At 38.3% G+C, this 23,650-nt stretch overlaps 4 protein-coding genes across 4 annotated transcripts in view; all 4 read left to right on the top strand.

Annotated features, from left to right (window-relative positions):
- Positions 1 to 23,650, top strand: part of LOC136239477 (perivitellin-2 67 kDa subunit-like) — a 186,582-nt gene that overhangs the window by 104,743 nt on the left and 58,189 nt on the right. The window lies entirely within an intron of this gene.
- On the top strand, positions 9,453 to 14,422 carry LOC136239225 (dipeptidyl peptidase 9-like). Its single transcript, XM_066029952.1, has 7 exons — positions 9,453 to 9,526; positions 12,999 to 13,133; positions 13,563 to 13,682; positions 13,932 to 14,061; positions 14,114 to 14,163; positions 14,210 to 14,302; positions 14,369 to 14,422. Exons 3-7 carry the CDS (start codon positions 13,656 to 13,658, stop codon positions 14,420 to 14,422), a joined length of 354 nt encoding a protein of 117 aa, XP_065886024.1. The 5' UTR covers positions 9,453 to 9,526; positions 12,999 to 13,133; positions 13,563 to 13,655.
- Positions 15,323 to 23,650, top strand: part of LOC136239371 (uncharacterized) — a 31,320-nt gene continuing 22,992 nt past the window's right edge. The window contains exon 1 of the mRNA XM_066030107.1: positions 15,323 to 16,217. Within this exon, the coding sequence (XP_065886179.1) occupies positions 15,801 to 16,217 (417 nt within the window). The 5' untranslated portion in view covers positions 15,323 to 15,800. The remainder of the gene's footprint in view (positions 16,218 to 23,650) is intronic.
- LOC136239224 (uncharacterized) lies at positions 15,329 to 15,793 on the top strand. Its single transcript, XM_066029951.1, has one exon. The coding sequence runs from the start codon at positions 15,329 to 15,331 to the stop codon at positions 15,791 to 15,793; it is 465 nt and encodes a 154-aa protein (XP_065886023.1).

The following is a 23,650-nucleotide window of genomic DNA, read 5'->3' as shown; positions in this document are numbered from 1 at the left end:
ACATTCTCACAGTATATACGCATGTTATGGTGGACATAATATAAAGTGTGTTACAGGTTGGCCACAACACTGCATCATGACTGGTCATGTTGGCAAGGTGACACACCTGCTGTACCCTCACACACACCGGAGTGTGTTTTGATGCTAAACGCATCATCTCTGGTGGGGTGGACTTCACTGTGAGAATGTGGGATGTCTACACTGGATCACTGGTACACACCTTCTCAGCTCATAGTGGAGCAGTAAATGATATTGTTGTGTGTCCTGAGAACATGAGTGTAAGTGTGTCTGTCTGTGTGTAGTGTCTACAGTAACTGTGGTGTATGTGTACCAGTCTGACTAGTGTGTCTGTGTGTGGGGTACATGTTATATATGTAAAGTGTATTTTGTGTTTCTGATTGTGTTTGCTTTAGTGTGTGCATATCACTATGTATGTAAATTTTTAAAATCTGAGCTAAAGTTTCCTAGTGCATGTCCTCAAACCCCTAGCTTGTTATTTTATTTCTTTACTGTAATACATTCTATATTATTAGATTAAATTTTCAGAACCCTCTTCTAAAAATCCTACATCTGTGAATCCTTTACTGACAGAATACAACACCCGTCCTTGGAGAATCCTTGATCTGCTCTTAATCATTCTGTTATGATGGGTATAATTATATGAAATGTTACTGTATATTCATTTATTTATTAAGGCTTTACAGTACAAGTGCTGAGGACACGTACAACCTGTTTAAAAGTTGTTATGTTTGAAAAGGTGCAGAACAGAGAAAAAGGAAAGGCACTTCAGTTAGTTAAACATATTCTTAAGTAATACTTAATGTATTTGTAGTATTTGCTATAACTGTTCTACTCTCCATACCTCCATATACATGGGCGTAGGAACAGGGGAGGCCACAGGGGCCAGGGCCCCCCTAGTCTGTGGCCATAGATAGGTAGAACAGGCCAGGGCCCCTCCAGGAATTATTTTTACAGTAATGCACCATGCGACGAGTAATAGATCATTGGCCTACTTTGACGCTGATGTGCAATGTTCCTTCCTCACTGAGTAAAATTTTGGTCCAAGTTTATTTGAAATAATATTAGAGGCACTTAAAATGCAGTGACAATGACCTAAACCTCATGTGTGGTTCGTTTTAAAAAATAATTAAAGAGCTGTGCAGCTGCAGAGAACTAACTTATGTCTTAGTCTCACTGCCAGAAAACTTGTCAGAATTCTTTTGTGGTTGTGGTAGACCTATTTCAAAGAGTCCAGTTGTTAGTGAAGGGGCTTCTAGTAGCGGTTCCTCGAGCAGTTCTAGCGGAGGTAGCTCAAAGAGTCCTTGTTCTAGCCCTAATGACGAACCTTTGATGGAGGAAGCTGAATCAGAGCAGTTCCACTCCCCTGAGGACTACGCATCTGTGAACTAAAGCAGAATGTAGCTACTACTGACTTTGGAAGATTTTAATTGTTGTTAAATCATATTGATTCATTCATACAAGTAATTTAAAACTATCCAATCTATGTGTATTTCTGGAAGTATATTTAACAGCATGAAATTAGTTCAAAAAAACAACCCCTTATTAATTGTGTTTTATGATGTCATCAGTCCTATCACATCATTAACATGGTATACAAGGTTGCTATAAGATTATTTATCTAGGATAGGATTATTGGCTAAAAGTACCTGTAAATTCAACCTCATAGCACTTATTTTTCAAAATTTTCCTGGGGAGGGGAGGGGGCATACTCCCAGACCCCCTTAGAAGGAGAACATAATTTGCATGCTCTGAGTGCACTTCACGCACTGTACATGTACCCACAAGTAGCTATACCCTCTTCCGCCACTGCTATAGTTACCAATAGTGGCCCCCCTATAATTTTTTGCTTTGCTACGCCCCTGATATATGCTAGTCCAATACTGAAGATAAGTTTGATACATTAATAAGGTAAAACTAAAACCCACTATTAAATACTAATATGTAAGTACACAATTACAAGAACTTTTTGAATGCAGTATACTACACTATTTTGTCTCTGGAAGAGTATAGTCTGTGATGAAGTGAGCTGACAATCATGAGATCAATCACTATTAAAATGGCACGATGTGGGGTAAGAGAGTTTGTTAAGTATCTTAACTGGATGAGTGGATAGTTGAAGGTTTCTCAAAATCTCATTCAGATTGATAATTCCCACAATACGATTGTCAGTACACATGGTACATAGATCCCACAATCTATACTTACTGTACAAAACGATACAAATGGTAATTGTAACTTGTTTATACTGTACATGTAGTTTAGTGCTTTAGTTAGGCTGAGAACTACTCATCCATGTATTTTCAACAACATCTATAAAATGTACATTAGATGTGATCATCCATAGATAGTACATGATTGCGTGGAAGTAATATAGTTTGAGCTGGTCAGTTAGTTGGTCCACCTTTAGATTATTGGTCCAGTTCAAGCCTGACCGATCTGTCCGTCTCCTCCACAGTGGCGTAGCCAAGCCAGGGCATTGCCCGGGCATCAGACTTCTTTGCCCCACCATCAGCTCCTAGAGTAATTATAAAGACGTGGGCTGGATAGCTCGAGATTTTGCTAAAGTTACTTAACTAGTCACTGTACAAGAATAAGTATAGCACAACTTATACAACACTCACCGTGCCATTTTCGCCGATGGTTTCCTTCTTTTTGGCTAAACAGAGATGGGGTTATCCAAGGGATTTTCCCTACGAGTAACTTAAATAGAGGAGGCAATAAATAGAAGCAAGATCACGTGATTACAAAAAACCGCGCAGCATTGTGGCAAGGAGTGAAGGACAAAGAATTGGTTTCACTTTATTGTGGGCTGGACGGTTTACATTTGGATTAAGTGATCACGGAAGCTATTGGTGTGGTCAAAACTCGAGAGGCAAAGCAGTCTAGAGGTATTTGCTGTGAAATTAGCACCCGTCTATCCGTGTGGATACTGCTCAGTTCAAACGGTATGGAGTACTTGTTCAGTCAGCAATTCTTTTCTTTTTGTTTCCACTTTTCTAGGCTAACAACTATAGTGGCAGAGCACAGTCATCACGTGATAGAGCGCCTCATAGTCTGGTATTAAGACACATGTAGCTAGATGTATGTAATGTTAGAAGGCCAATAGCTAGCTAGGCGTTCGCTTCTATTAGGTTGATATTAGTCATCTTGCATACAGTAGTGTAGGATGATACATAATGCATTTTAAAAATGTTATATTGATGGCCATATGAAGATGGGCATGTGTACGTGTGTTACATAGAAAATGGCTTGCCCACCCATTGCCCAGGCATGGCGAAAAGTCTGGCTACGCCACTGCTCCTCCAGCCCTACAGACCCTTACTCTAAGTGAAGAGGTGGGCACTGCCAGACTGGTGTATGCAGAATTAGAGTTATAATGGAAAACAAGGGAATGGAGTTTGCTTGTTTTAGGAGGACTTTAGCTCTTGAAGTGTTAAGATTGTACTACTCTAATAATACAGTACAGCTAAAATTTTTTATACTTTTACTGTAAAGTCGGGTTATTAAGCACATGCACTTATAATTTTCGGAGAAAACTTTTGTAAAAAATCATACTATCTGTTAAGCGCATACGCCTAATAAATAATTATTACTACATTTCATTGCTTGGATCCCTAAAATTAATAATTTTTAAAATATGCTACTCTATATCTGTAGGTGATGAGGAGATCCCACCAATCAGAAACCTTACTAGTGTGCTGGGGACAATCCTCTAGTTTACTACAGTTAATTATACAACACCATAGTAGCTGGAATGTTAAACACCATCTGGTGATTTCCACTAGTATTGTGTTGTACCTGATGACAACTCATAAACTAGACTATCTGTAGTTTTGTGAGAACTGCAATATTATTTCTCCAAGTAGAAATAACAGGTGTCCTTAGCAACAGTTGTATCCCAAGTGGTGCTGTGTCATTATAATAATGTGTCAACTGTTTTGATTGGCTAGCTCTATCAGAATGTTGGCAGTGTCAACAATAACCTGTTAAAAGTTACCAGACAGGTTTATCCATACTAACACATAAACCAGTATGTACGATTGTACCGGAGATGTTGTATACATAGTCAAGATAATTCCAAAATCTACATCCGCTTTTCTTATTAAACAATTTTGTCATGTCTGTTATTTAGTGTGGTCATGGAAACCATATTAAATACTTTAGGGCCTCATTAATAAGAGTGCGGCTATGTTTAATAGATCGTAAATGCATACTTCATAGCCTCATTGGTGGCCGTGTACCTCATTATAGGCCACTATAATAAGTAGGTCCTAAACACACCTCATTGAAAGTGTCAATATATACTTCCATAGATGGTCTTATATTGTAAGGTATCAATCAGCACATATTAACTTGTATTCACCCCACACAGTCTGGAGTCAGGGACAAGACCACAGTGATGTACAACTCAGCACTAGCAGTGATATTTGGTGTGAAGGAGTACGACAATAGCCTGTGGAAGGTGGTGGAGAGGAAGGGGATACAAGTTAACCTGCACACTAACCTCGTGGAGGTGATGTCAAAGGAGAAGAAGGCAATGTTCACCATCACTAATCCAGCTGATAACACCACCACTAATAAGATATTTGATGTATGTTGATATTCTGATGTGTGTTCTATACCATATGCGTATTTTGTACCATACGATTTTCTGTACCATATGCGTATTATGCTTTTTCTCAGTGTCTTCTAGCCTTGCCATCACCTAGCTATAATGGGCTATCTTTACAAGCATTTCTAGCTGAGTAAACTTAGAACACAACATAATAATCGTATGTACATGATCTCACGTTGTCTGCAGAACTTCACTTGAATGGTACTGTGTATGCTACTTTATAGCTATCAGAAGCATGCAGATGGTCTTATATACTCAAATTATATAGCTAAGTGTGGATAACTGACAATTTACAACACAATTGGTAAATAAGCAAGGAGAGCAATTATAATGTCACCGTGCATGGTAGCTAGTAAGTTCTAACTGAATTATACATATACTGCTTGTGCAAAGCTAACAACTTGAAAAATGAACTTTGTAAGTGTTATCGGCAGTTGTGCAACATGGCCCCTCACTGTCTTTGCATCTTTATCTACTATATACACTCTTCTTCTTTTGAGGATCCAATTTCTTGTTTCCGTACTTTTCTTGTTTGTACATACTGTAAATAGTACCACCACTCACATTCATCACATTGGACCTACAGCACAAATTAATGTGCAGTGTTGTTAACTTTAAAGAGTATATACATTCACATAAGAGTAGCTAAACACATTGTCCCATCCACAGTTAGTGAGTGGCTACAACACACTTAACAATTAAACAATGCTAGATAATATAGATTCATAACTGAAATATTCATTAGAACTCATAAACTCACCATAAAATCTCTGCCATGTTATGTTTTCCTACTTCATCTCAGTAGGCAATGTACATGCCTCATTCAATAGCAAAGGTTCAGTTCAAAAAGAATTTATTGCACATGCAATTAATTATGCTAATAATGCTACACTACAGCCAGATTTACATTAATTTGCAAACTGGAATATTGCTTTCTCTACAGTTAAATCTCTTTGCTACCTCCCTCAATGTTATTGTATCAGCATTCTCCAGGTCTTCCTCTGTTTGAGCAATCATTACATTGTACTTCTCGAGCTCATCTGATTAAAATTGTCTGCTCAACACTCCTTTAGTGCGTGCCATCAGGCATAAATATCCATTTTTAAGTGGAAGCTAGTGTACTAACAAATTAAAGCTAAACAATAGATTATGTAGCAACAATAGAATAAAATATTTAATGAAATAATATACATATATTGTGTGACTGAAAAATTTTGGCTAGATTTTCCAATGGATACAAATTAATTAATATGGTTGCTATCACATAATATGTGTGGGTATTGTTCTATAATTGTAAGGAAGTGAGGCTCTTGGACAAATCTTTTATAAGCAGAACAGACCACTGTATATAATATTATTAATCAATAATTGAAAGCACACAATAACAACTAACTCTTACAACTACAGTACACAATATTAATATTACAAGTATGCATAATGAATTATTACATCTTGTCACATCATTACATCACATCATAAACTCTATTACAGGTATGAAGGAGGAGTAGCATTATGTAATAATGGCCTGATTTTTCAATTTTCATTGTATCAATTAAACAATGGATCATGAATCCAATAGGAAGTAATATATGTGTAGCAATTGCAGCCACAATGTACAAAAATTAAAATTTACAATACGTTTTCAGTGTATGTGGTTGCTATGCAACAGCTAGATAATTAACTCGACTATTCTAAAGAACATACAATGCAGTACTAGTATACCAGCTTGTGTACTTTCAAAGTAATAGCATCTCCACTGTGGAGAAAAAAAGCACTTGTGCATTCAGGAGTGGAAGGGTAGAATGTGACAGCTTTATTATCAAAGTCAACCACTCATCATAGTATTATTATGAAATATTACATCATCTACAGTTTCACAATTGGTGTAGCATTCCTGGAATGTCTAGTCAGTCAGCAACTTACTACTTTCAAATCTATACTTAAACAGTGTTTCAAAAGGTATATAAAACCTATATCACCAAGCCTGGAGTTTGATTGTGGGTTTAATTTCACTCAACTGAGGCTACCTTAATATATGTACGGGCCCCCACTGATCATCTTTTTCATCTCTCTACTGTTGACTGGATTAATCTAATGGAAATTCTATGAGTTAATGTTAATCAAGAGTAAATTTACTCTTGGCTAATGCAAATTGGTTACTTTATTGATACAAACATACCGGCTTTGTTCACCGACTTGAACTGTCACTACAATAAAATGTGTTTTTGTGCATATCACACACACACATCACATACTTGGGCGGAGTATGTGATGTGTAGGAGATGATGGTTCACATTTGCTAACTAATGGACAATCATCTCCTACATATCACATACACCACAGGAGAGCATGCTATGTACAGCACATTTAGAGCTTACCACATAATTATGCACAAATACACATTTTATTGTAGTGTGTCTGTGTAATGGCTTAGCACAAAATAAGTTTATTTATTGCACATAAATTCAATAAAATTGATGCTTTTATGATACATCCTACTACCTCTAAATGATAAAGGATGCCATGTACACCAATATACGGTCACACTGCTTGTCTTGTGTGCTTCACACACTATGTCCTGGAAGTGTGCCTGCACCCCAAGGGTGTGCTGCTGGTTAAGTGTGCTATGACCACCTCAGTTTTAACAGTGTAGGTTTGGATCATGCAGTAAAGCAAATTATATCTTAATTACAGTAAAGCAAAAATACATCTCATGCAGCTCTAGAGAATAGAATAGCTAATCAGACCAAAATATGATTGCTCTATAGAGGTATATACCTAGCTAGCTCGATCTTCACTGAATTATAGAAACCGCTAAGCGAGACTAGCCCCTTCCCCCTCCCCTGAAAAGAAATGAAAGCAGAGTGCCATCCGGCATAGTCAATAGGTACGGCAGTGCAAAAACCTTCTGCTTGATATTATATGCAAAGCAGGTTAGCTATAGCCTATACTCAGATGGTACGATGTTCCGTACCATACGCGTATATGCATATGGTATGTACCATATGCGTATGGTACAAAATATACATATGGTATAGAACATGTGTGTGTGTGTGTGTGTGTGTGTGTGCAGCTGTAGTGTGTGTGTGTGTGCGGCTGTAGTGTGTGTGTGTGTAATGTAGTGTTTGTGTCATGCAGTGTGTGTGTGTGTGTGTGTGTAGTGAGTGTGTGTGTGTGCCAGTGTGTGTGTTGTGTAGTGTGTGTGTATTACACATAATTATTTTACAATGGCGTAGATACATCATGAATTTTCATTTTCAGAGAATTTTCAGCACATGCACAATAACAATGACTGTATGGACACTGTAGGTCATGACATAGTCATTAAGTGTGCAGACTCTTGCACACATACCATAGACTCCAGTTATTAGGCACATGTGCTTATGATTTTATTGTCAAATTCACTATGCTAGCTTGTTTAACAGATGTGATGACAAGGCAGTCTTTTAGGAAAGCATTATGCAAGTGTGCCTCTTGTTTCAAGCAATTTGGATACCAGTATTCAGTCAAACACTTCATTTCATCAGGGAAACAGCAATACTGTACTGCTGGGTGCAGTTATTGTTATTACAAATGGTCAACCAGGTGGTAGTATGTGCTAGACACAGTGAGACACCAAGTGTACTGTGACACTTTTGCTTTATTCTATATAACAGTTTTCTGCTTCTGAATTACCTTGTACCAGCTTGTAGTAGCGGTTTCAGCTGTATGCACTAAACAAACAGGTGTGTAGCACAAGTATATCAAATGTACTTAACAGGTGGTATGTGCTTAACAACCATGTGTGTTTACTAACTGGAATCTATAGTATGTGTAACATGTACTAAAATGCAACACATGTGTTACAGTAGACCTTTCTTGAGGAACACTCTTGAATCACAAGAGTAACAGACATCTACCCTAGGTCCCTTAACTCATACACTGTGAAAAAAGAGGGATATAAGATGGTATTTCCAGTGGCTTATTGAATACAAAAAAGCTTGGTATAACCTGTATTATACTAACAATCCCTATAAGGCTTTAGTTAATGTGTTAAACATACTGAAACCATATATGTGATAGTATAGTGTGGGCATTATATCAGATATAAGCTATTCCAAGTATTGTGGTAATTAAACTGAAACCATACATGCAATAGTATAATATGCATTATACTAAAGTATAAGATGAGTATAATACAGGATTTATATTAAGGCTTATTTGTATTCAATAAGCCACTGGAAATACCATCTTATATCCCACCTTTTTCACAGTGATATTTGTGTGTTACTGTAGGTATTGTACATGTTATGGTCAGGACACACCCTCTAACTGGTTACTGTTTATGCCCAACATGGAACAAAGGGATGCTGTGGTGGCCGTTACAACGGAGGATGATGCTACAGTGTGGACACTAACAAACTACCTGTAGATCAGGTCAGTGGGAAAGGTATTAGACCATATCAAATACTAAATTACTTGTTTCATGGACTTTTGAATGACCCTGCATTAAAAAATATGAATAAAAATATAAAAAGATTTCAGCTGTACTTGACTGTATTATTAGAGTATTACAATCTTAACACTTCATGAGCTAAAGTCCTCCTGAATTAGAGCAAACTCCATTCCCTTGTTTTCTCTTATAACCCTATGTCTGCATACACTAGTCTGGCAGTACCTATCTCTTCTCATAGAGTAAGGGTCTGCAGGGCCAGAGGAGACGGACAGATCGGTCAGGCTTGAGCTGGACAAATAATCTGAAGGTGGACCAACTAGCTAACCAGCTCAAACTATATTACTTCCATGCAATCACGCACTATCTACAATCATATCTACGGTGAAACCTGTGTATTAAGGACACCTTGGGACCAGCCAAAGTGTCCTGATTATCAAGGTGTCCTGATTTTCCAGGTCAGTTTACATGCTAAGGGATACTTTGGGACCATTATCAGGTGTCCTGATTATACAGGTGTCTTTATTTTCAAGTGTTCTGATTAGCAGGTTCCACTGTAATGTACATTTTCTAGTGGTTGAAAATGCATGACTGAGTAGTTCTCAGCCTAACTAAAGCACTAAACTACATGTACAGTACATAGAGTAGTCACCTCTACATATCCTTAAAATAAGTGGCTAGCTACTTAATTATTAGCTAGCAACAAAGTCATAATAAAATAGTCTAAAATAGGCTCTCTGGGCTTCTAAACTATCCCCCCAGACCACCAAGAATAACAACTTATATCTGCAGTACTATATGCTTCAAATTCCATTGTGTAAATTTCATTGTCAAAGTTGGCCCCCTCACTCTTTGGCCCGTTCCACCACCCCTGCTTCCAGATAAACCAGTATAGTATACTGCATTCCTCTTATACTGTGTACTTGCTACTGGCTACCAAATAAATTATAAACTATTCCCTGTGGAGTTTGAAAAATCTTGGGGGGAAAAGTTGCAAGTCCTTGCTAGTTTTCAAGCCTTTAAATTGCAAAATCGTGGTGGTTGCCATACCCCTAATTTATATCACAGCCACAATAGCAAGTTTCATGCTGTTCCCCTCTTTGTATGTCAAGTCTAGTGTAGAAAGTCTGAAGGACAGCAAGGTAGGTTAGATGATTTGAACATATTATTTTTGCTAGTAATGAAATATTGTTAAAATTGCATATCTTAGTATCTGAGTTTTCAATTTTTACCTGAGGGGTAGGGCATGCCCCCAGTTTACCCTAGAATGCTCAAGCTTTGCACATGCAGCAGCTCCTCTCTCAGACAACACCATGCATATTAGTAGTAATTTCAACATCTACAATGGCCTGACCAACTCTCCTCCTCCCCTAGTCTGTTGACGGTAATTGTGTGACCTGAATGCAAATCATTATGGTGGGTGTACCTCAGAAGTATCAGCTGCTTTCCAACTATTCCGAATTTAGTTGCCATGGTTATTGTGTTATACATGGTACAAACTACATGGTCTACGTCACAAATACTCAATATTGTGGTTTGATTGGCTCTACCACAATAGTGGTGATCACACAAGTACCATATACTTTGGTCACCAGATCCTTCCTCTATAATGCAAAGGAGCAGGCACTACCAGACTATGCTTGCATACAATATTTTGGGGTTTACAGCTTTATTATCACTCTGGTAACACTTCAACCTGCAGCCATTTGTACAACACCAGCACTGAAAATGTGTAACCTGTATCCAGTACATTGTATCGTATGCATACCTCTCAAACAAACTCCCATATAGAGCAAGTATTGATAAAAGCTATCTAGAAGCTACAAGCACCATTTTACTCACCGTAAAACTTAGTTGAAATGGTCCTGTCTTTAATTCAATCAAACCAGAACATCATGTTGTATATACCTTGAAACTGTAAAGAATCATCTCTTTGTCTTTCTTGTTCACATAACAATGAAAATACACCATAACTCAATTGTGTACTTTGTCCTATTGCAGTTTTCTTGATGCCATCTTGCGAGTGTGATGGGAAATGAAATGATTCAACACTTCATAATCGGCAGGTTTTTAACAGGCGAACATCAGGTTAGCATTAGGGTTATGCCGGGTTCAGCTTTGGTTTCTTCTTCACTGGGTATTCTTCTTGTATAGGTCTCTCCTTGAATGATGCATATAAGGTAGCAACTAAGGAAGGTGGGTAGCTGGGAGCCACATAACACAGTGGTTACAACTCTGGGCTCACACACTGGATGTCCCAGGTTCGATTCCTGGTCAAGGATTTAGTTGTTTTTTTATGAAACCATTTGAGGACCTTTTTGTCTAAGTTTTTATTCACATGACTGCCAGACGAATAGCCACTGCTTATACTTTAACATCCCCTGATCCTTTATACCTTGATCTACAATCTGGATCTTCTCTGGATCAGAATCCTTCCCTTTCCTGGAGCTACAACAGCAGCGATGTGATATCATGTCATGTTTACAATATGAATCAACACTGCGGTAATCTTGATAGCGTGATAATATCATTTTCAAGAAGTCTTGACGATACTAGTATCGTTTCATCAGAATATCACGGTTTTACGATACAACCAAGTTACCACCCACTCCTAGATATGCCTGTTTGAAACATGTACTTTTTAGTTTGTTTCATTTCAAATCCAGTTTTCTGAATTATGCCGGTCACTGCTTGAAGTATCTTAGTTTACTACAGTGGTATATCCCCAGTATATGGAACAGTTAATTGTTTGTTATTTTAGTAGTTTTTCAGTAAACCCGCATCACTGATGTTTTACTGAGAGTTTAAAACTTAGTAAAATAATTATGTTCCATATACTTAAGTTTACTGACACTTTACTATCAGTATAACTACAGTAAGGCATCTTAACAAATTAGTAAACTAAGAACCTTCAAGCAGTGGGTATAACAGTTAAAAACTGGATCACATGATATTTATTTCTAGTTTGTAAAAACTCTGACTCAGCACATCTTTAATTCTTATGGTACAAGAAATGTAATCCAAATATTTTATAAAGTAATAGTTTATAACACTCATGAGGTTTGTATGTGATCTGTATGCACAAAACCTCATGAGGTTTGTAAACCAATCAACACAGTTTGAATGGACAACAAAGAGGGGTACGTGCCCCCCCTCCAAATAAATCCTATACAAGATTGAGATACACTGATAGAGCAGTCAGTCAAATACTCTAATAGAACAGTCACCACACAAAACACTATTCATAATCCTCCATAGTTGCCAATTATGAAAACTAGCACCTACAGCATTATCCCATGCATGGACACACTTAACCTGCTAAGAACATTTTGTAAATGAAATACACATGGTCTTGTGTGTACCATTCTTTAGGATCATACACCAATAGCTAGCTCATTTATGATTATCCTCATGGTAACTGGCATGAACTGCATGTTCTTCCTTACCAGAGCTAAAACACATAACAACACAAACAGGTACTAAAACAAAATAATACACACATACAGTAATTATACTAACACATGCACATCAATATTTAAATACATAGATTTAACACAATTAACAAGTCCAGGATAAGGACACTAGTTGAACTACTCATGACTGTCACTTATCCCTATACAACTCTTAATCACTGTAATCCACTTAGAAAGAAAAACAGTACAATTTACATATTTCTCCATAAACCACTCTACATCAAAGTGTTCAGTCTGAAACATATGAAATAGTTATGGCTTCTGGGGGGCTGCACCACCAGCTCCATATACTTACTATACCAGTACACCCTCTTTCCAAACCCTGGATGCCCCCTCTCCATGCATTGTAGATTTTGGACTGGGTGAAATTCACAGTACAACAACAAAAATTGTTAATGCCCTAATGACATGTACATTAAAGCCATGCATGCATTTTAATATCATTTTTCTTGATTAGCTGTATGTGGAACAACCTGAAGTGGTATATGAGGACAAGTTGGTGATACTCAACCTGGTATCCATGGTGATGATGTCATCATTTTCTAATGGTTGTTACTCATCTGTGTTAGTAGTCAGTGAACAAGTTTGGCAGGTGTGTAAGTCTGTATGTGTGTGTATGTGTGTTTGAATATGTCTGTGTGTCCATCTTGTGTGTACGTTTATGTATCCACCTGTATGTGAGTTTGTCTGTGTATTCATCTGTTTGTGTGTATGAAACCTGTGTACTAAGAACACCTTGGGACCGAAGTACCCTAAGGTTAGTTTACATGTTAAGGGATACTTTAGGACCATTAACAAGTGTCGAGATTGTGCAGGTGTCCTCATTTTCAAATGTCCTGATTAACAGGTTCCAGCTAGTGTATCTGTATGTGTGTGTGAATGACAATGTCTCAACTCCTTAAAATATAAATCATCTTGTGTGTTCGAGCATGTACACATGTAGTTGTTTAATAGTTAATGTGACGGTGTTGTCTATTCTGTATGTATGTTGTGGTCACTTCACTGAGTTGTTGCTGTACAGTTGCATGATGGTACTGGAGGTCAGATGAAGTTACTTGCTATCCATCCTTGTGAGAGAGACATCTATTACTGGTAGGGAGGTGACTTCATCACCATGGATACCATTGCTGTATGGAGCAAGGTGATTGGCTCTTATTAGAACACACGTTATACAACGGTTCCCTGTCCTGTATAGCGAGTGTATACTTAGTCAGAAGTACTGGCTTAGTATTTGCATAACAAAACACAATTTAATGAAGTATAAAGGCACTGTGTACATGTTGTATAACAATATTATGTGAACTTTGTAGTACCAAGAACATATTCAAATGTGATGTGATTGTTTGTTGGTTATAAGTTACATAATTAGTTTGTAGTTCTTCCCTAATAGGGTCACATTGAGGTGGAGGATCAGGTGACAGGACTACTACATGAGGATCAGGTGACAGGACTACTACATGTAACCCAACAGGAGCAGTGTGTTGACCTGTCCAGAGTAGCAGTTCATAGCTGGTCCTATGGTACTAGCCCCACCCCCTTACTGTTGCAGCTGTTACTATTGTCATCCTGTAGGTGGTTACATGTCCATCATGTGTCTAGCACAGAGAGCAGACTTCTTCAAGGTGAGGAGTGTGGCTGGATTGTGAAGGTGATAGTGTGTTGTTCTAGGTGGCCATTGCTGGAGCACCAGTGACAATGTGGGAGGATTATGACACTGGTTACACTGAGAGGTACCTCAGTCGTCCCACCAATATTCCTGTTGTAAGTAGCTACACTCTATACTAGTATATTGGAACATGTGGACACTTGAAATATTGTTCCTATTAGGGCTACAGGGAGAGCTCAGTGTTGGCACATGCACAGAAACTACCTGGAGGGTAAGGAGCTCCACCCCTACTGTAATAGCCACTCCCACCTTCTTACAGACCCAATCAACTACTACTAATCCATGGGATGAATGATGAGAACTGTTTTTCAAGCACACATTTCAGTTGGTGGATTGTCTGCTTGGCGTGACCAAACTGTATCAGTTACAGGTGAGATAGTTGTTAGTGTATATATTGTATTATCAGGCCTGCCAACCTGGAAAGTAAAAAAATCTTGAGATTTCTGTACCTTTATTGTAGTATTGCAGTGTGTAGTAAAAAAAAAACTGGTAGATGCTATGCTGAGACCAAAAAAAAAAAAAAAAAAAAAAAAAAAAAGGTCTCGACTTTTCTCAAAAACCGTGAGATTCGATCTGCTGCCCTTGAGCAGGGTAGTGAAACCGTGAGACTCACAGTAAACCCGTGAGAGTTGGCAGGCCTGTATTATAGGTCTACTGTGGTGAGTGACATCTTACTTCAGCACCTGACACTATGAGGCCACCTTCTTTTATTTATTTATTGTTGATGGATGCACCCAAGGGGTGATCAGCACCCCAAAAAAAAATCGCACATACACATAGTTAAAAATATACAGCGAACGATTCTTGAAATAACATTTTTATTAAAGCAACTGTTGAAAGTCTTAAATTATCAACTCTGTACTTGTACCTTGTAGTAACTACCAGTCTTCCTAATCATAGCATCAATTATTTTTGATACCTTGTAAGTGCACTAGTTATAAAGCCCCCTCCCCCTAGTCTCGCGTGGCCAGACCGCTTTTTCTTCGTCACGGCGCTTATCGATTAGAGATTATAAGCCCCTACTCCGAAATAGGCGCTTATAATCTCTAATCGATAAGCGCCGTGACGGAGAAAAAGCGGTCTGGCCACGCGAGACTACCCTCCCCCCACCATCATCATCAATGGCGGAATCACGGATGGATATCACTAGAGCGCTACAAGATCTCACTCTTACTGGAGTCATCCCACTTGACGAAGAACTAGGAAGAGGCGCTTATGGGAAGGTGTTCAAGGTCAAATATTGCAGTATGGTTTTCGCCGCTAAAGAGATCCACTCGCTACTTGTGGAGGCAGCAAACCCGGAGGAGAAGCGAAAACTTAAAAATAATTTCCTTCGCGAGTGTTATCACTGCAGCTCTCTTCGTCATCCCAACATCGTCCGCTTCATAGGAATTTACTATCCGGAAAGAGATTCGCTTCTTCCTGCGATGTTAATGGAATTGATGGATGATAGCCTAACCAACTACGTGAAGCAGCCGAACATCGGTATGAAGAGGAAAGCCTCCATTCTGTACGACATATCCCTCGGTCTCAGCTACCTTCACGGTTACAACCCTCCCATTATCCACCGTGACCTCTCCCAATAATATTCTAATGTCACGTGACTCTGTCGCGAAAATAAGTGATCTGGGTGTAGCTAAAGTGGTTCAAGCTGATAGCAAAGCTACAAAGAGTACGTTCACCAAGGCTCCAGGTACAGTGGACTTCATGCCACCAGAAGCGTTCAAAGATAATCCGATATATGGGACCAGTTTGGATATATTCTCCTATGGTGGTATAGTTCTCCATGTTGTTAACCAGGACTGGCCCACACCAACAAGCTCAACTGAGTATGACCCCAAGAAACGAAAAGTGATTGGCTTTGACGAAGTGCAACGTCGACAGAAGTACCTTGATAAGATGACGGGAGGGGCTGAAGTGTTGAAGCCACTGGTGAAAGCTTGTTTACATAATGACCCAACCAAACGTCCAATAATAGCAGCAGTGTTCAAGATTCTACAACCACTAAAGGTGTGTTGTGTGTGTGTGTGAGTGTGTGTGTGTGTGTGTGTTTGTGTGTGTGACCCTGGCTACTAATCCTGATTTTCCTGTGCTGACCACCTTAGTAGCGCAGAGGTGTCCATGTGCTTGTTCACTGGATAGGCATCACTGTACATGTACTAGCACAGCAGCCGAAGGCTTTGCTTTTTGGTTTGCTTTGTGTGTGTGCATGCGTGCACGCTTGACAATTTACCTGTGTTAACTCTTAGTACCTGATTAGCTAGCGCACAGGTGTTGCAGTGCTGGTATACAGGGAAGTTGTGATCATGTTGGCAGTAACAAAAGGCTATGCTTTAGTGTGTCCACACGTAAGCACACAAGAGTAGTTTGAGTATGTGAGACTCACATTGTTCCAGTCTACTCAACTGCAAATGGATATGTGGTGAAACTGGGAAAGCAAACACTGTCTATATTTCACATAACAGTAGAGGTTCAGAAGATCTTTCAGGAACCACACCAAACCCATGAGATATGCAGCTTCCTATAGGGTACTAGTTCTAAGAATGTGTATCTGAGTAGTGGTGTAGTGTTTCATCAGTGAATGTCGCTGTGTCAAATACTTTGCTTTCAGTTTTGCTTTAGTGCATAAACTATATACGTGCATAAAAAGCCACATTGTATTAAAGTAAAGAGATTGGTATACAGAATAAAACCAATAGTGTTGCTTCCAAAGATGTTGCACTAGTAAGTTGATGTTGTGCTACTTCAAAACTAGGTGCCATGCAGCTAACTCATCTGGAATTAACCAACTATGTATTACCATTTTATTATTTTAACCAATAGGTTTTTCATCATGCAATAATACATAATATTATTAGCGTGTAATTCTCAGATTTTGTAATTCATGAAATGCTCGTAATTTTTCAATTGCACTGCTAAATAAGTGCTTGTTAAACTAACCACTTTTAACAATATATTATGCACAGAAGTATCCTTTAAACTGTTTAATACATTTAATAGTTTGACTATCATGTTTGTTCCCACAAATTCTCTCAACAAAACCCCAAAGCTGCTCTTTATCTTTGTTTACGTACGTAAGGAATACACTCCCTTTCAACAACTCAAGGGAATAGGCTATTCCTGGTAGTCTACAAGGCCTGCACCATTGCTTTTCAGTTCAACAAACTACCAAGCAAATAGCTAACCAATTACAAATACAGGCCATTTCACATAAATAAAAGAAAGTCTTTGTCTTGTTCAAACCATAGACAATAGAGTACTTAAAAGAGTACTTAGTACTTTATGTACTCTTTTATCTATGCTCAAACTATGGGCAGAGAAACAAACTCTGCCCAATCCTGTGTCGATGGAATCGTTACCATTACTGATGTAGCATTGCCACATTGAACAAGCAACCTTCTGAATCAAAAATTGAGTGGCCCATATCACCAGACTGCTCCATTATCTGGGAGCCTATCCACTGCACTAACGAATGTGCACATGATTCCAAGCACCCAGGGTCTCAACACAGAGAGGGGAGAAGTAAAAAGAAGTAGTTGAAGAAGAAAACTTTCTTATCTTAGCTGATTCTGCAGAGTTTGCCAGCCAGCTGGCACCACTTGCAGAAGTAGACAAATTAGATGGGGCAAAGGTGACTGAACAGGTAAAGTCCCAGAGCAAAGGTAAGCCTTGCCACCAAGGAATCAATGACATACTATCCGGCCTCTTACCATCATCATGACACACACCGACTGGCTCCAAAACAGCAGGTATATACACCTCCAGACACAAGAGCATGATGAATAGTTTCATTTACTGCAGCGTGCCAAAAAATACGGCCTCCACTATGCCTGAAACAAACCATGAGTACCAAAAACATCAACTTTACTACTACAAACACATGTGTGTTCAACAATGATGGGAACACCAAGACATAGACCTGTAAATGAGACACCAAGATGTAGACCTGTAAACGAGACACCTGTAGACCTGGTCACCTCTAGACCTGTAAATGAGACACCAAGACATACCGGTAGACTGGTTTTTCAGTTGTTAAATGTCTGTAAAACCTGAAGAGAAGGTAATTCACAAAGTCTGAGGAGAGTCGCTATACCCGTATTTCAGATCACCAAAAAGAAACCACCTCACAGAGCAAGTTTACCTGTGCGGAAGTTTAATGCAGACTTTATTTTGCAGTCTCGCATAGCCAGACAAATGGCCGTAGCTGATTGCTTGGAGGTTAAATATATAAATCAAAATCGAAGACCTCTTTTTCTCGGCATGATTGATTTCATTGCTCGACTTCAAGCTGATACTGAAAATTTTTTTGAATGGTCAAAGTCCTGGTTATTGAATATTAATAAAAGCAAATGTAAATGTATGCATTAAGCATCTCACCACACAGTTACCTAACTGATGGTGAGCCCCTTTGCATTGCCACTGCAGAAAAAAGATCTGGGTGTTGTGATTGACCAAAATCTTAAGTTTCACCAACATGCAGCAGCTACAACTGCTAAAGCCAACCGTATTTTGGGACTTATTAGCAAATGTTTTGAATATGGTGATGTTGATCCTTTACCAATATTATATAAGACCCTTGTATGCCCTATTCTGAAATAGGCAAATGCTGTCTGGGGCTGCATTATATCACCGATCAAAAACTGCTTTAAAAAGCTCAGAAGAGAGCTACTAGACTTGTACCTTCTTTAAGGGAACTGTCATATGCTGAGCACTTATTACTTCCCAAATTACCATCTCTGTACTACAGGAGGAAGAGAGGTGATATGATTGTAGTGTACCAAATGTTACATGGCTTAGTTGATGTTGATACATCATTTTTCATCTCTCCAACTGTCTACACATCTACTAGAGGTCACAATGTCAATTTAACCAAAGAACATTTTCACAAAAATGTAAGGTCTTACACGTTTTCAACCAGAGTAATCAACAACTGGAACAGTTTACCAGATTATATTGTAAAAGCCAATTCATTATCATCATTGAAGAAGTTTTTAGATGAACATCGGATTGATCATTACTTTATGTGAACAAGATTCACAGGCTGTCTTTTTCCTGATTATTAATTCTACTCTATACCAACTCATTTTCATACCCTGAGCAAGAGCTTGGAGTGTTTAATCAACTTTCGTCATAAAACGTATACTTCCTTTCAAAATTCAAACCATGTATACATGCACTGAAAATGCCATGAACAATTGCTGATAGTGGTGATGAGAGACACTGAGGCTCAGGAGCAGAGAATAGTACTCAAAAGTGGGGAACAAGTCATGTGGGGTGGCTGTAAGTTACAGAGTGTTTTAAAATCATTAACTGTACCTTAGTGTGCACATGCAAAGTATGCCAATACTAGGGAGGACTGGGGGCATGCCTCACAGGAAAATTTTGAGATTGAATCTGAGAGTACTTTCAGTGGTACGTGTGTACTTGAATAGGATACTCCTATAATATTATGTCAATGACTATCATCAGTGGTGGCGTAGCCAGACCCAGGGAAGCCAGGGCATTGCCTGGGAATCAAGTCACATCAGCTACCCATAGTAATTAAGGAGGTGGGCTGAATCACTTAATGTACAAGAATAGCTAACACAACTCACTGTGTGTTCACTTCATCATTCCTTTCATTCTGGCTGGCCAGCAGTAACCGGGTTTCCCTCTGGAGTTTTACTGTAAATTATTTGATTGTGGTATTAATGGCCAATGAAAAGCAATTAATAGAAATGAGATCACATGATTAAAATACGGTCAGCATCGTGAAAAACGACGAAAGACAGAAATTTTTCTGTACCAATAGGGACAGTGTGCCTTTGTGTTTGCGGAAGTGTGCACTGTGTGATGAAAATTCAAATTGATGTGAAGTTATGAAATGTGGGAATCCATTTAAATTGTGTGTGTGGATACTGGGGCTTAGACTGATAGTTCCAGATGGTATGAAGTACTTGTTTATAGTAAGTATTTATTTATTTTTCCTGTTTGTAGACTGATTATCTCTAGTTTAAAGTCATCACGTGATGCGGGTAGTATACTATAAACACTCCATGCTTTCATTCAAATTCCCTGCAAGTCTGGTGTTAAGACACCATTGTATGTATGTAATAGCGGTCAGGTTATTATTTTGCATACAGTTAGTGTAGGTAGAGTATATACGTAGCTATGTAGTGATGCACAGCATATTTTAAAATGTTTATTGATGTCCATATGAAGATGGGCATGTGTGTGTGTTGCACGGAGTTGAATGGCTTGCCCGCCTAGTGCCTGGGCACGACAAAAAGTTTGGCTGCGCCACTGACTATCATTAAGATACTGTACAATTAAAATGAAGGCATTTCAGATAGACCCATGGTCTTGAGATATATGTGTTAATGAAGACATACTGAATTAATTGACCAACTTAGATAATTCCGATGAATGCTCTATTAAAGTAGTTAGGTGACTGCTCTATTAGAGTATATTAATCTCGTGCACTCCCAATGCAATATTCTATTCTTACATGACTTTAGCACAAATCCCAACAAATCAAGGCAAAGTTGGATAATGACTACAATGGTTGCTTAACTTTGGCAACTAGAAATTGCAAAAATTGAGGGGGCACTACCCCCCACTTGCGAAAGTGAACGTTTTGTGATGAAAATTTAAAGTTGATCAAACACCCCGAGCTCTTGCTCAGGGTGTGAAAATGAGTTGGCATATTGATTCTGAACTAGATCCTTTTTCGAGCAGGTGCTTATAATTCTAATTGATAAGTGCCATGCTGAGAAAGAGAGGTCTGGCCACATGATACTTCTTACTTCTTACGTAAAGCTGCTTTTACCATTTAATGGTTTTGTTCACGTGGGCACATACAAACATATGGATTTACCTGTGTCCTCCTTTATATCCCATTTGTTATTGCTGACAGTGCAAGGTGTCAATGAGTGATAGTGCTACATGATGGCTTCCCTACATTTGTAACAGGAATCATCCAAGTTTTCTGTTCTGAATGGATTGAGTACAGAAGTCTTTCTCATAGTGTTCTTCATTTGTAACATTATACAATAGGCTGAACATAGCTGAAAACAAAGCATAATGGACACTTCACTATTTCATAGTTGGAGCATGCATTTGGATGAAAACAATAAGCCTGGTGTCATTCTTTCTTCTAATGCGGGGTCACCAGTCATAATAGTGTTAAGTAAACAAACAAGTACAGGGAAAATTAATTAGGGAATTAGAGATCGTAGAAATAAAACGTAGGGAAACAATGAAGGTCACCTACACCTGAAGATACACTAGCGGACATTTAATTCCTAATTCAGTCATGGATATATAGGGATTAAATGGTCACTAGTGTATTTTCAACTGTAGGTGACCTCTCTTGTTTCACTACTTTTTATTTCTATGATCTCTAATCGAACTTACTTTGATTGACTGCTCTATTATTAGAGTATCTCAATCTTTAAAAAGGTACTACTTCAGATTTAATGTCTTTTCTAAACTACTGAAATAATTCTAGTATCCACAACCCTTATGCTCAAATTTATTCTACCACAGCCCTACCAATAAAATATGTATTTAGAAATATGAAATCCATAATAATTACTGATGTGGTTGGCAGTGGAAAAGAAACAAGGAATTGGCAAATGTTGCCTAATAGACTCTGAGCAGTCACATTCTTATACTCAGATGCTTTTAAAACAAGTTGATGCTGTGCTACCTATAAAACCAGCTGCCCAGTTAATACTATCCTTGAACTAATTGACTCTTTAATGAATTTTATCCACATTGACATTACAATATAAAAATGATGGGGACTTTGTACAGAGAGAGATTGGGAGGGATGGCATTTTGCTATGATAAATTTTATATACTGCAGCAAGGAGCAAGGTTACAAGACAAATGAACACTGCTTTGCAACCATATCAAAAATTAGGTCTGGTTTGGGGATTATTTTGCATCACCACATCACACTAAGTAAACCTCTTACCTTCAACATTAAATGGTTCCATGTTGTGAAAGCCACAAACAAAGCTCATTTGAGTTACCATGCATGAATACATAACAAAGTCTTCACACTAACATCGCCATTTGTAATTGGATCTGTGAGAATTGCACTGCATGTTAGTGCATTTTTGAATTCCATTTATTACATTTACCTCCCTTATCTAGATAGCCAAAGGAATGGTCAACCACAGTTTCAGCTCTAGAAGCCAAGAATTTTTGAAAATACAGTGCAGCAACAGAAAAATTGATTTGCAGTGACAGTATGGAAAATAAACTACAGGTGCTTAATTAAATGGTCAAAACTCATGAATACAGTCTGCATCTTGTGCCATTGGGTTCTCCGTGAACAGGCAGATCCATTGCTTGGTAAATTTTTCTTCCAGGCCCTTCCTACGACCAGAGTGGTGAGAGAAAACCGATAGTGAAATGCTCCTCCAACACAAGGCAGACTAATGTTCATATCTTCTGTCTCCTTGGAAGTACTAACACAAAACTAAGATTTTGGTACTGACACAAAACAAAATTTTAGTATTGACACAAAACAAAAGATTTTCAAACTCCTAGGCCTCTTGCTTTGGGATCACAATTAGGGCTCAAACAAATAGTAATTTTCTGTATTCAAATATTTGCTTAGATGTTATATAATTATTCGGATATTTGGTGTAAGGTTAACATTGCTATGAATGCAATCCCGTAATTAAGGCAGCCACTACCAAGAAGTCTATAAATAACCACAAACAGGTTTGTGGCTTCCATGAATAAATTGCTGAGAAGAAAAACATAACGCAGTGCTCTTTCTGAAAGGGCTATCACAGTGATATTGTGATAGAAAGTGTTTATAATGCACCCATCAATGTAAAGCCCCACCCCACCCCTCCCAGGAATAGGTGGGGATTTGCACAATAGATAGTGCAAAAGACTCAACCCTTGTGTAAAATATTTTGCAATGCCCCACATTAGATGCACTCTTCACCCTGGGGGAATGTGGAGACTTCATGTAACATCCATGTAATGAACACGAGCTTACAATTTTTAGTACAATCGCCACAGTCTAAATTCCAGCAAACAATGCACAAAGCCCCACCTATGCCTGTGGGACTTGACATTGATAGGTGTATAACAAATCAGAAATAGCTGGAGTAAGCCACAAATCCATACGAAGCCTTGCACTTATGGAGATTTACCACCAGTGTTGGGAGTAACGCATTACATATGTAATGCGTTACGTAATATTATTACTTTTGTGGTAACTAAGTAATATAACGAAATACGCTATAAAAACAGGCAATATAACTCAAGTTGTTTTACTTACAAATGTAACGCGTTACCTATAAGTAATATAGTTACTGTAACGAGTCTAATATTACGTAATATTATTACTACAAGTAACAAAGTTACTAATCTCATTAGTAATACACTGAGTAACGCCTAGCCACAACGAAGTATTGAAGCCTACTGAATGAAGC

Source organism: Dysidea avara, chromosome 11 (assembly GCF_963678975.1).
Source record: "Dysidea avara chromosome 11, odDysAvar1.4, whole genome shotgun sequence".
NCBI classification, from domain to species: domain Eukaryota; kingdom Metazoa; phylum Porifera; class Demospongiae; order Dictyoceratida; family Dysideidae; genus Dysidea; species Dysidea avara.
The sequence above is the reverse complement of the archived record's forward strand: the minus strand, read 5'-3'. Positions and strand labels throughout refer to the sequence as shown.

Bases quoted from the DNA above. Each gene is read 5' to 3' on its own strand.
- LOC136239225 (XM_066029952.1), top strand. From the start codon at position 13,656: ATGGATACCATTGCTGTATGGAGCAAG. The intron at 13,683-13,931 runs GTGATTGGCTCT...CTTCCCTAATAG, and splicing joins CCATTGCTGTATGGAGCAAG to GGTCACATTGAGGTGGAGGA. The intron at 14,062-14,113 runs GTACTAGCCCCA...GTCATCCTGTAG, and splicing joins AGTTCATAGCTGGTCCTATG to GTGGTTACATGTCCATCATG.
- LOC136239224 (XM_066029951.1), top strand. From the start codon at position 15,329: ATGGCGGAATCACGGATGGATATCACTAGAGCGCTACAAGATCTCACT.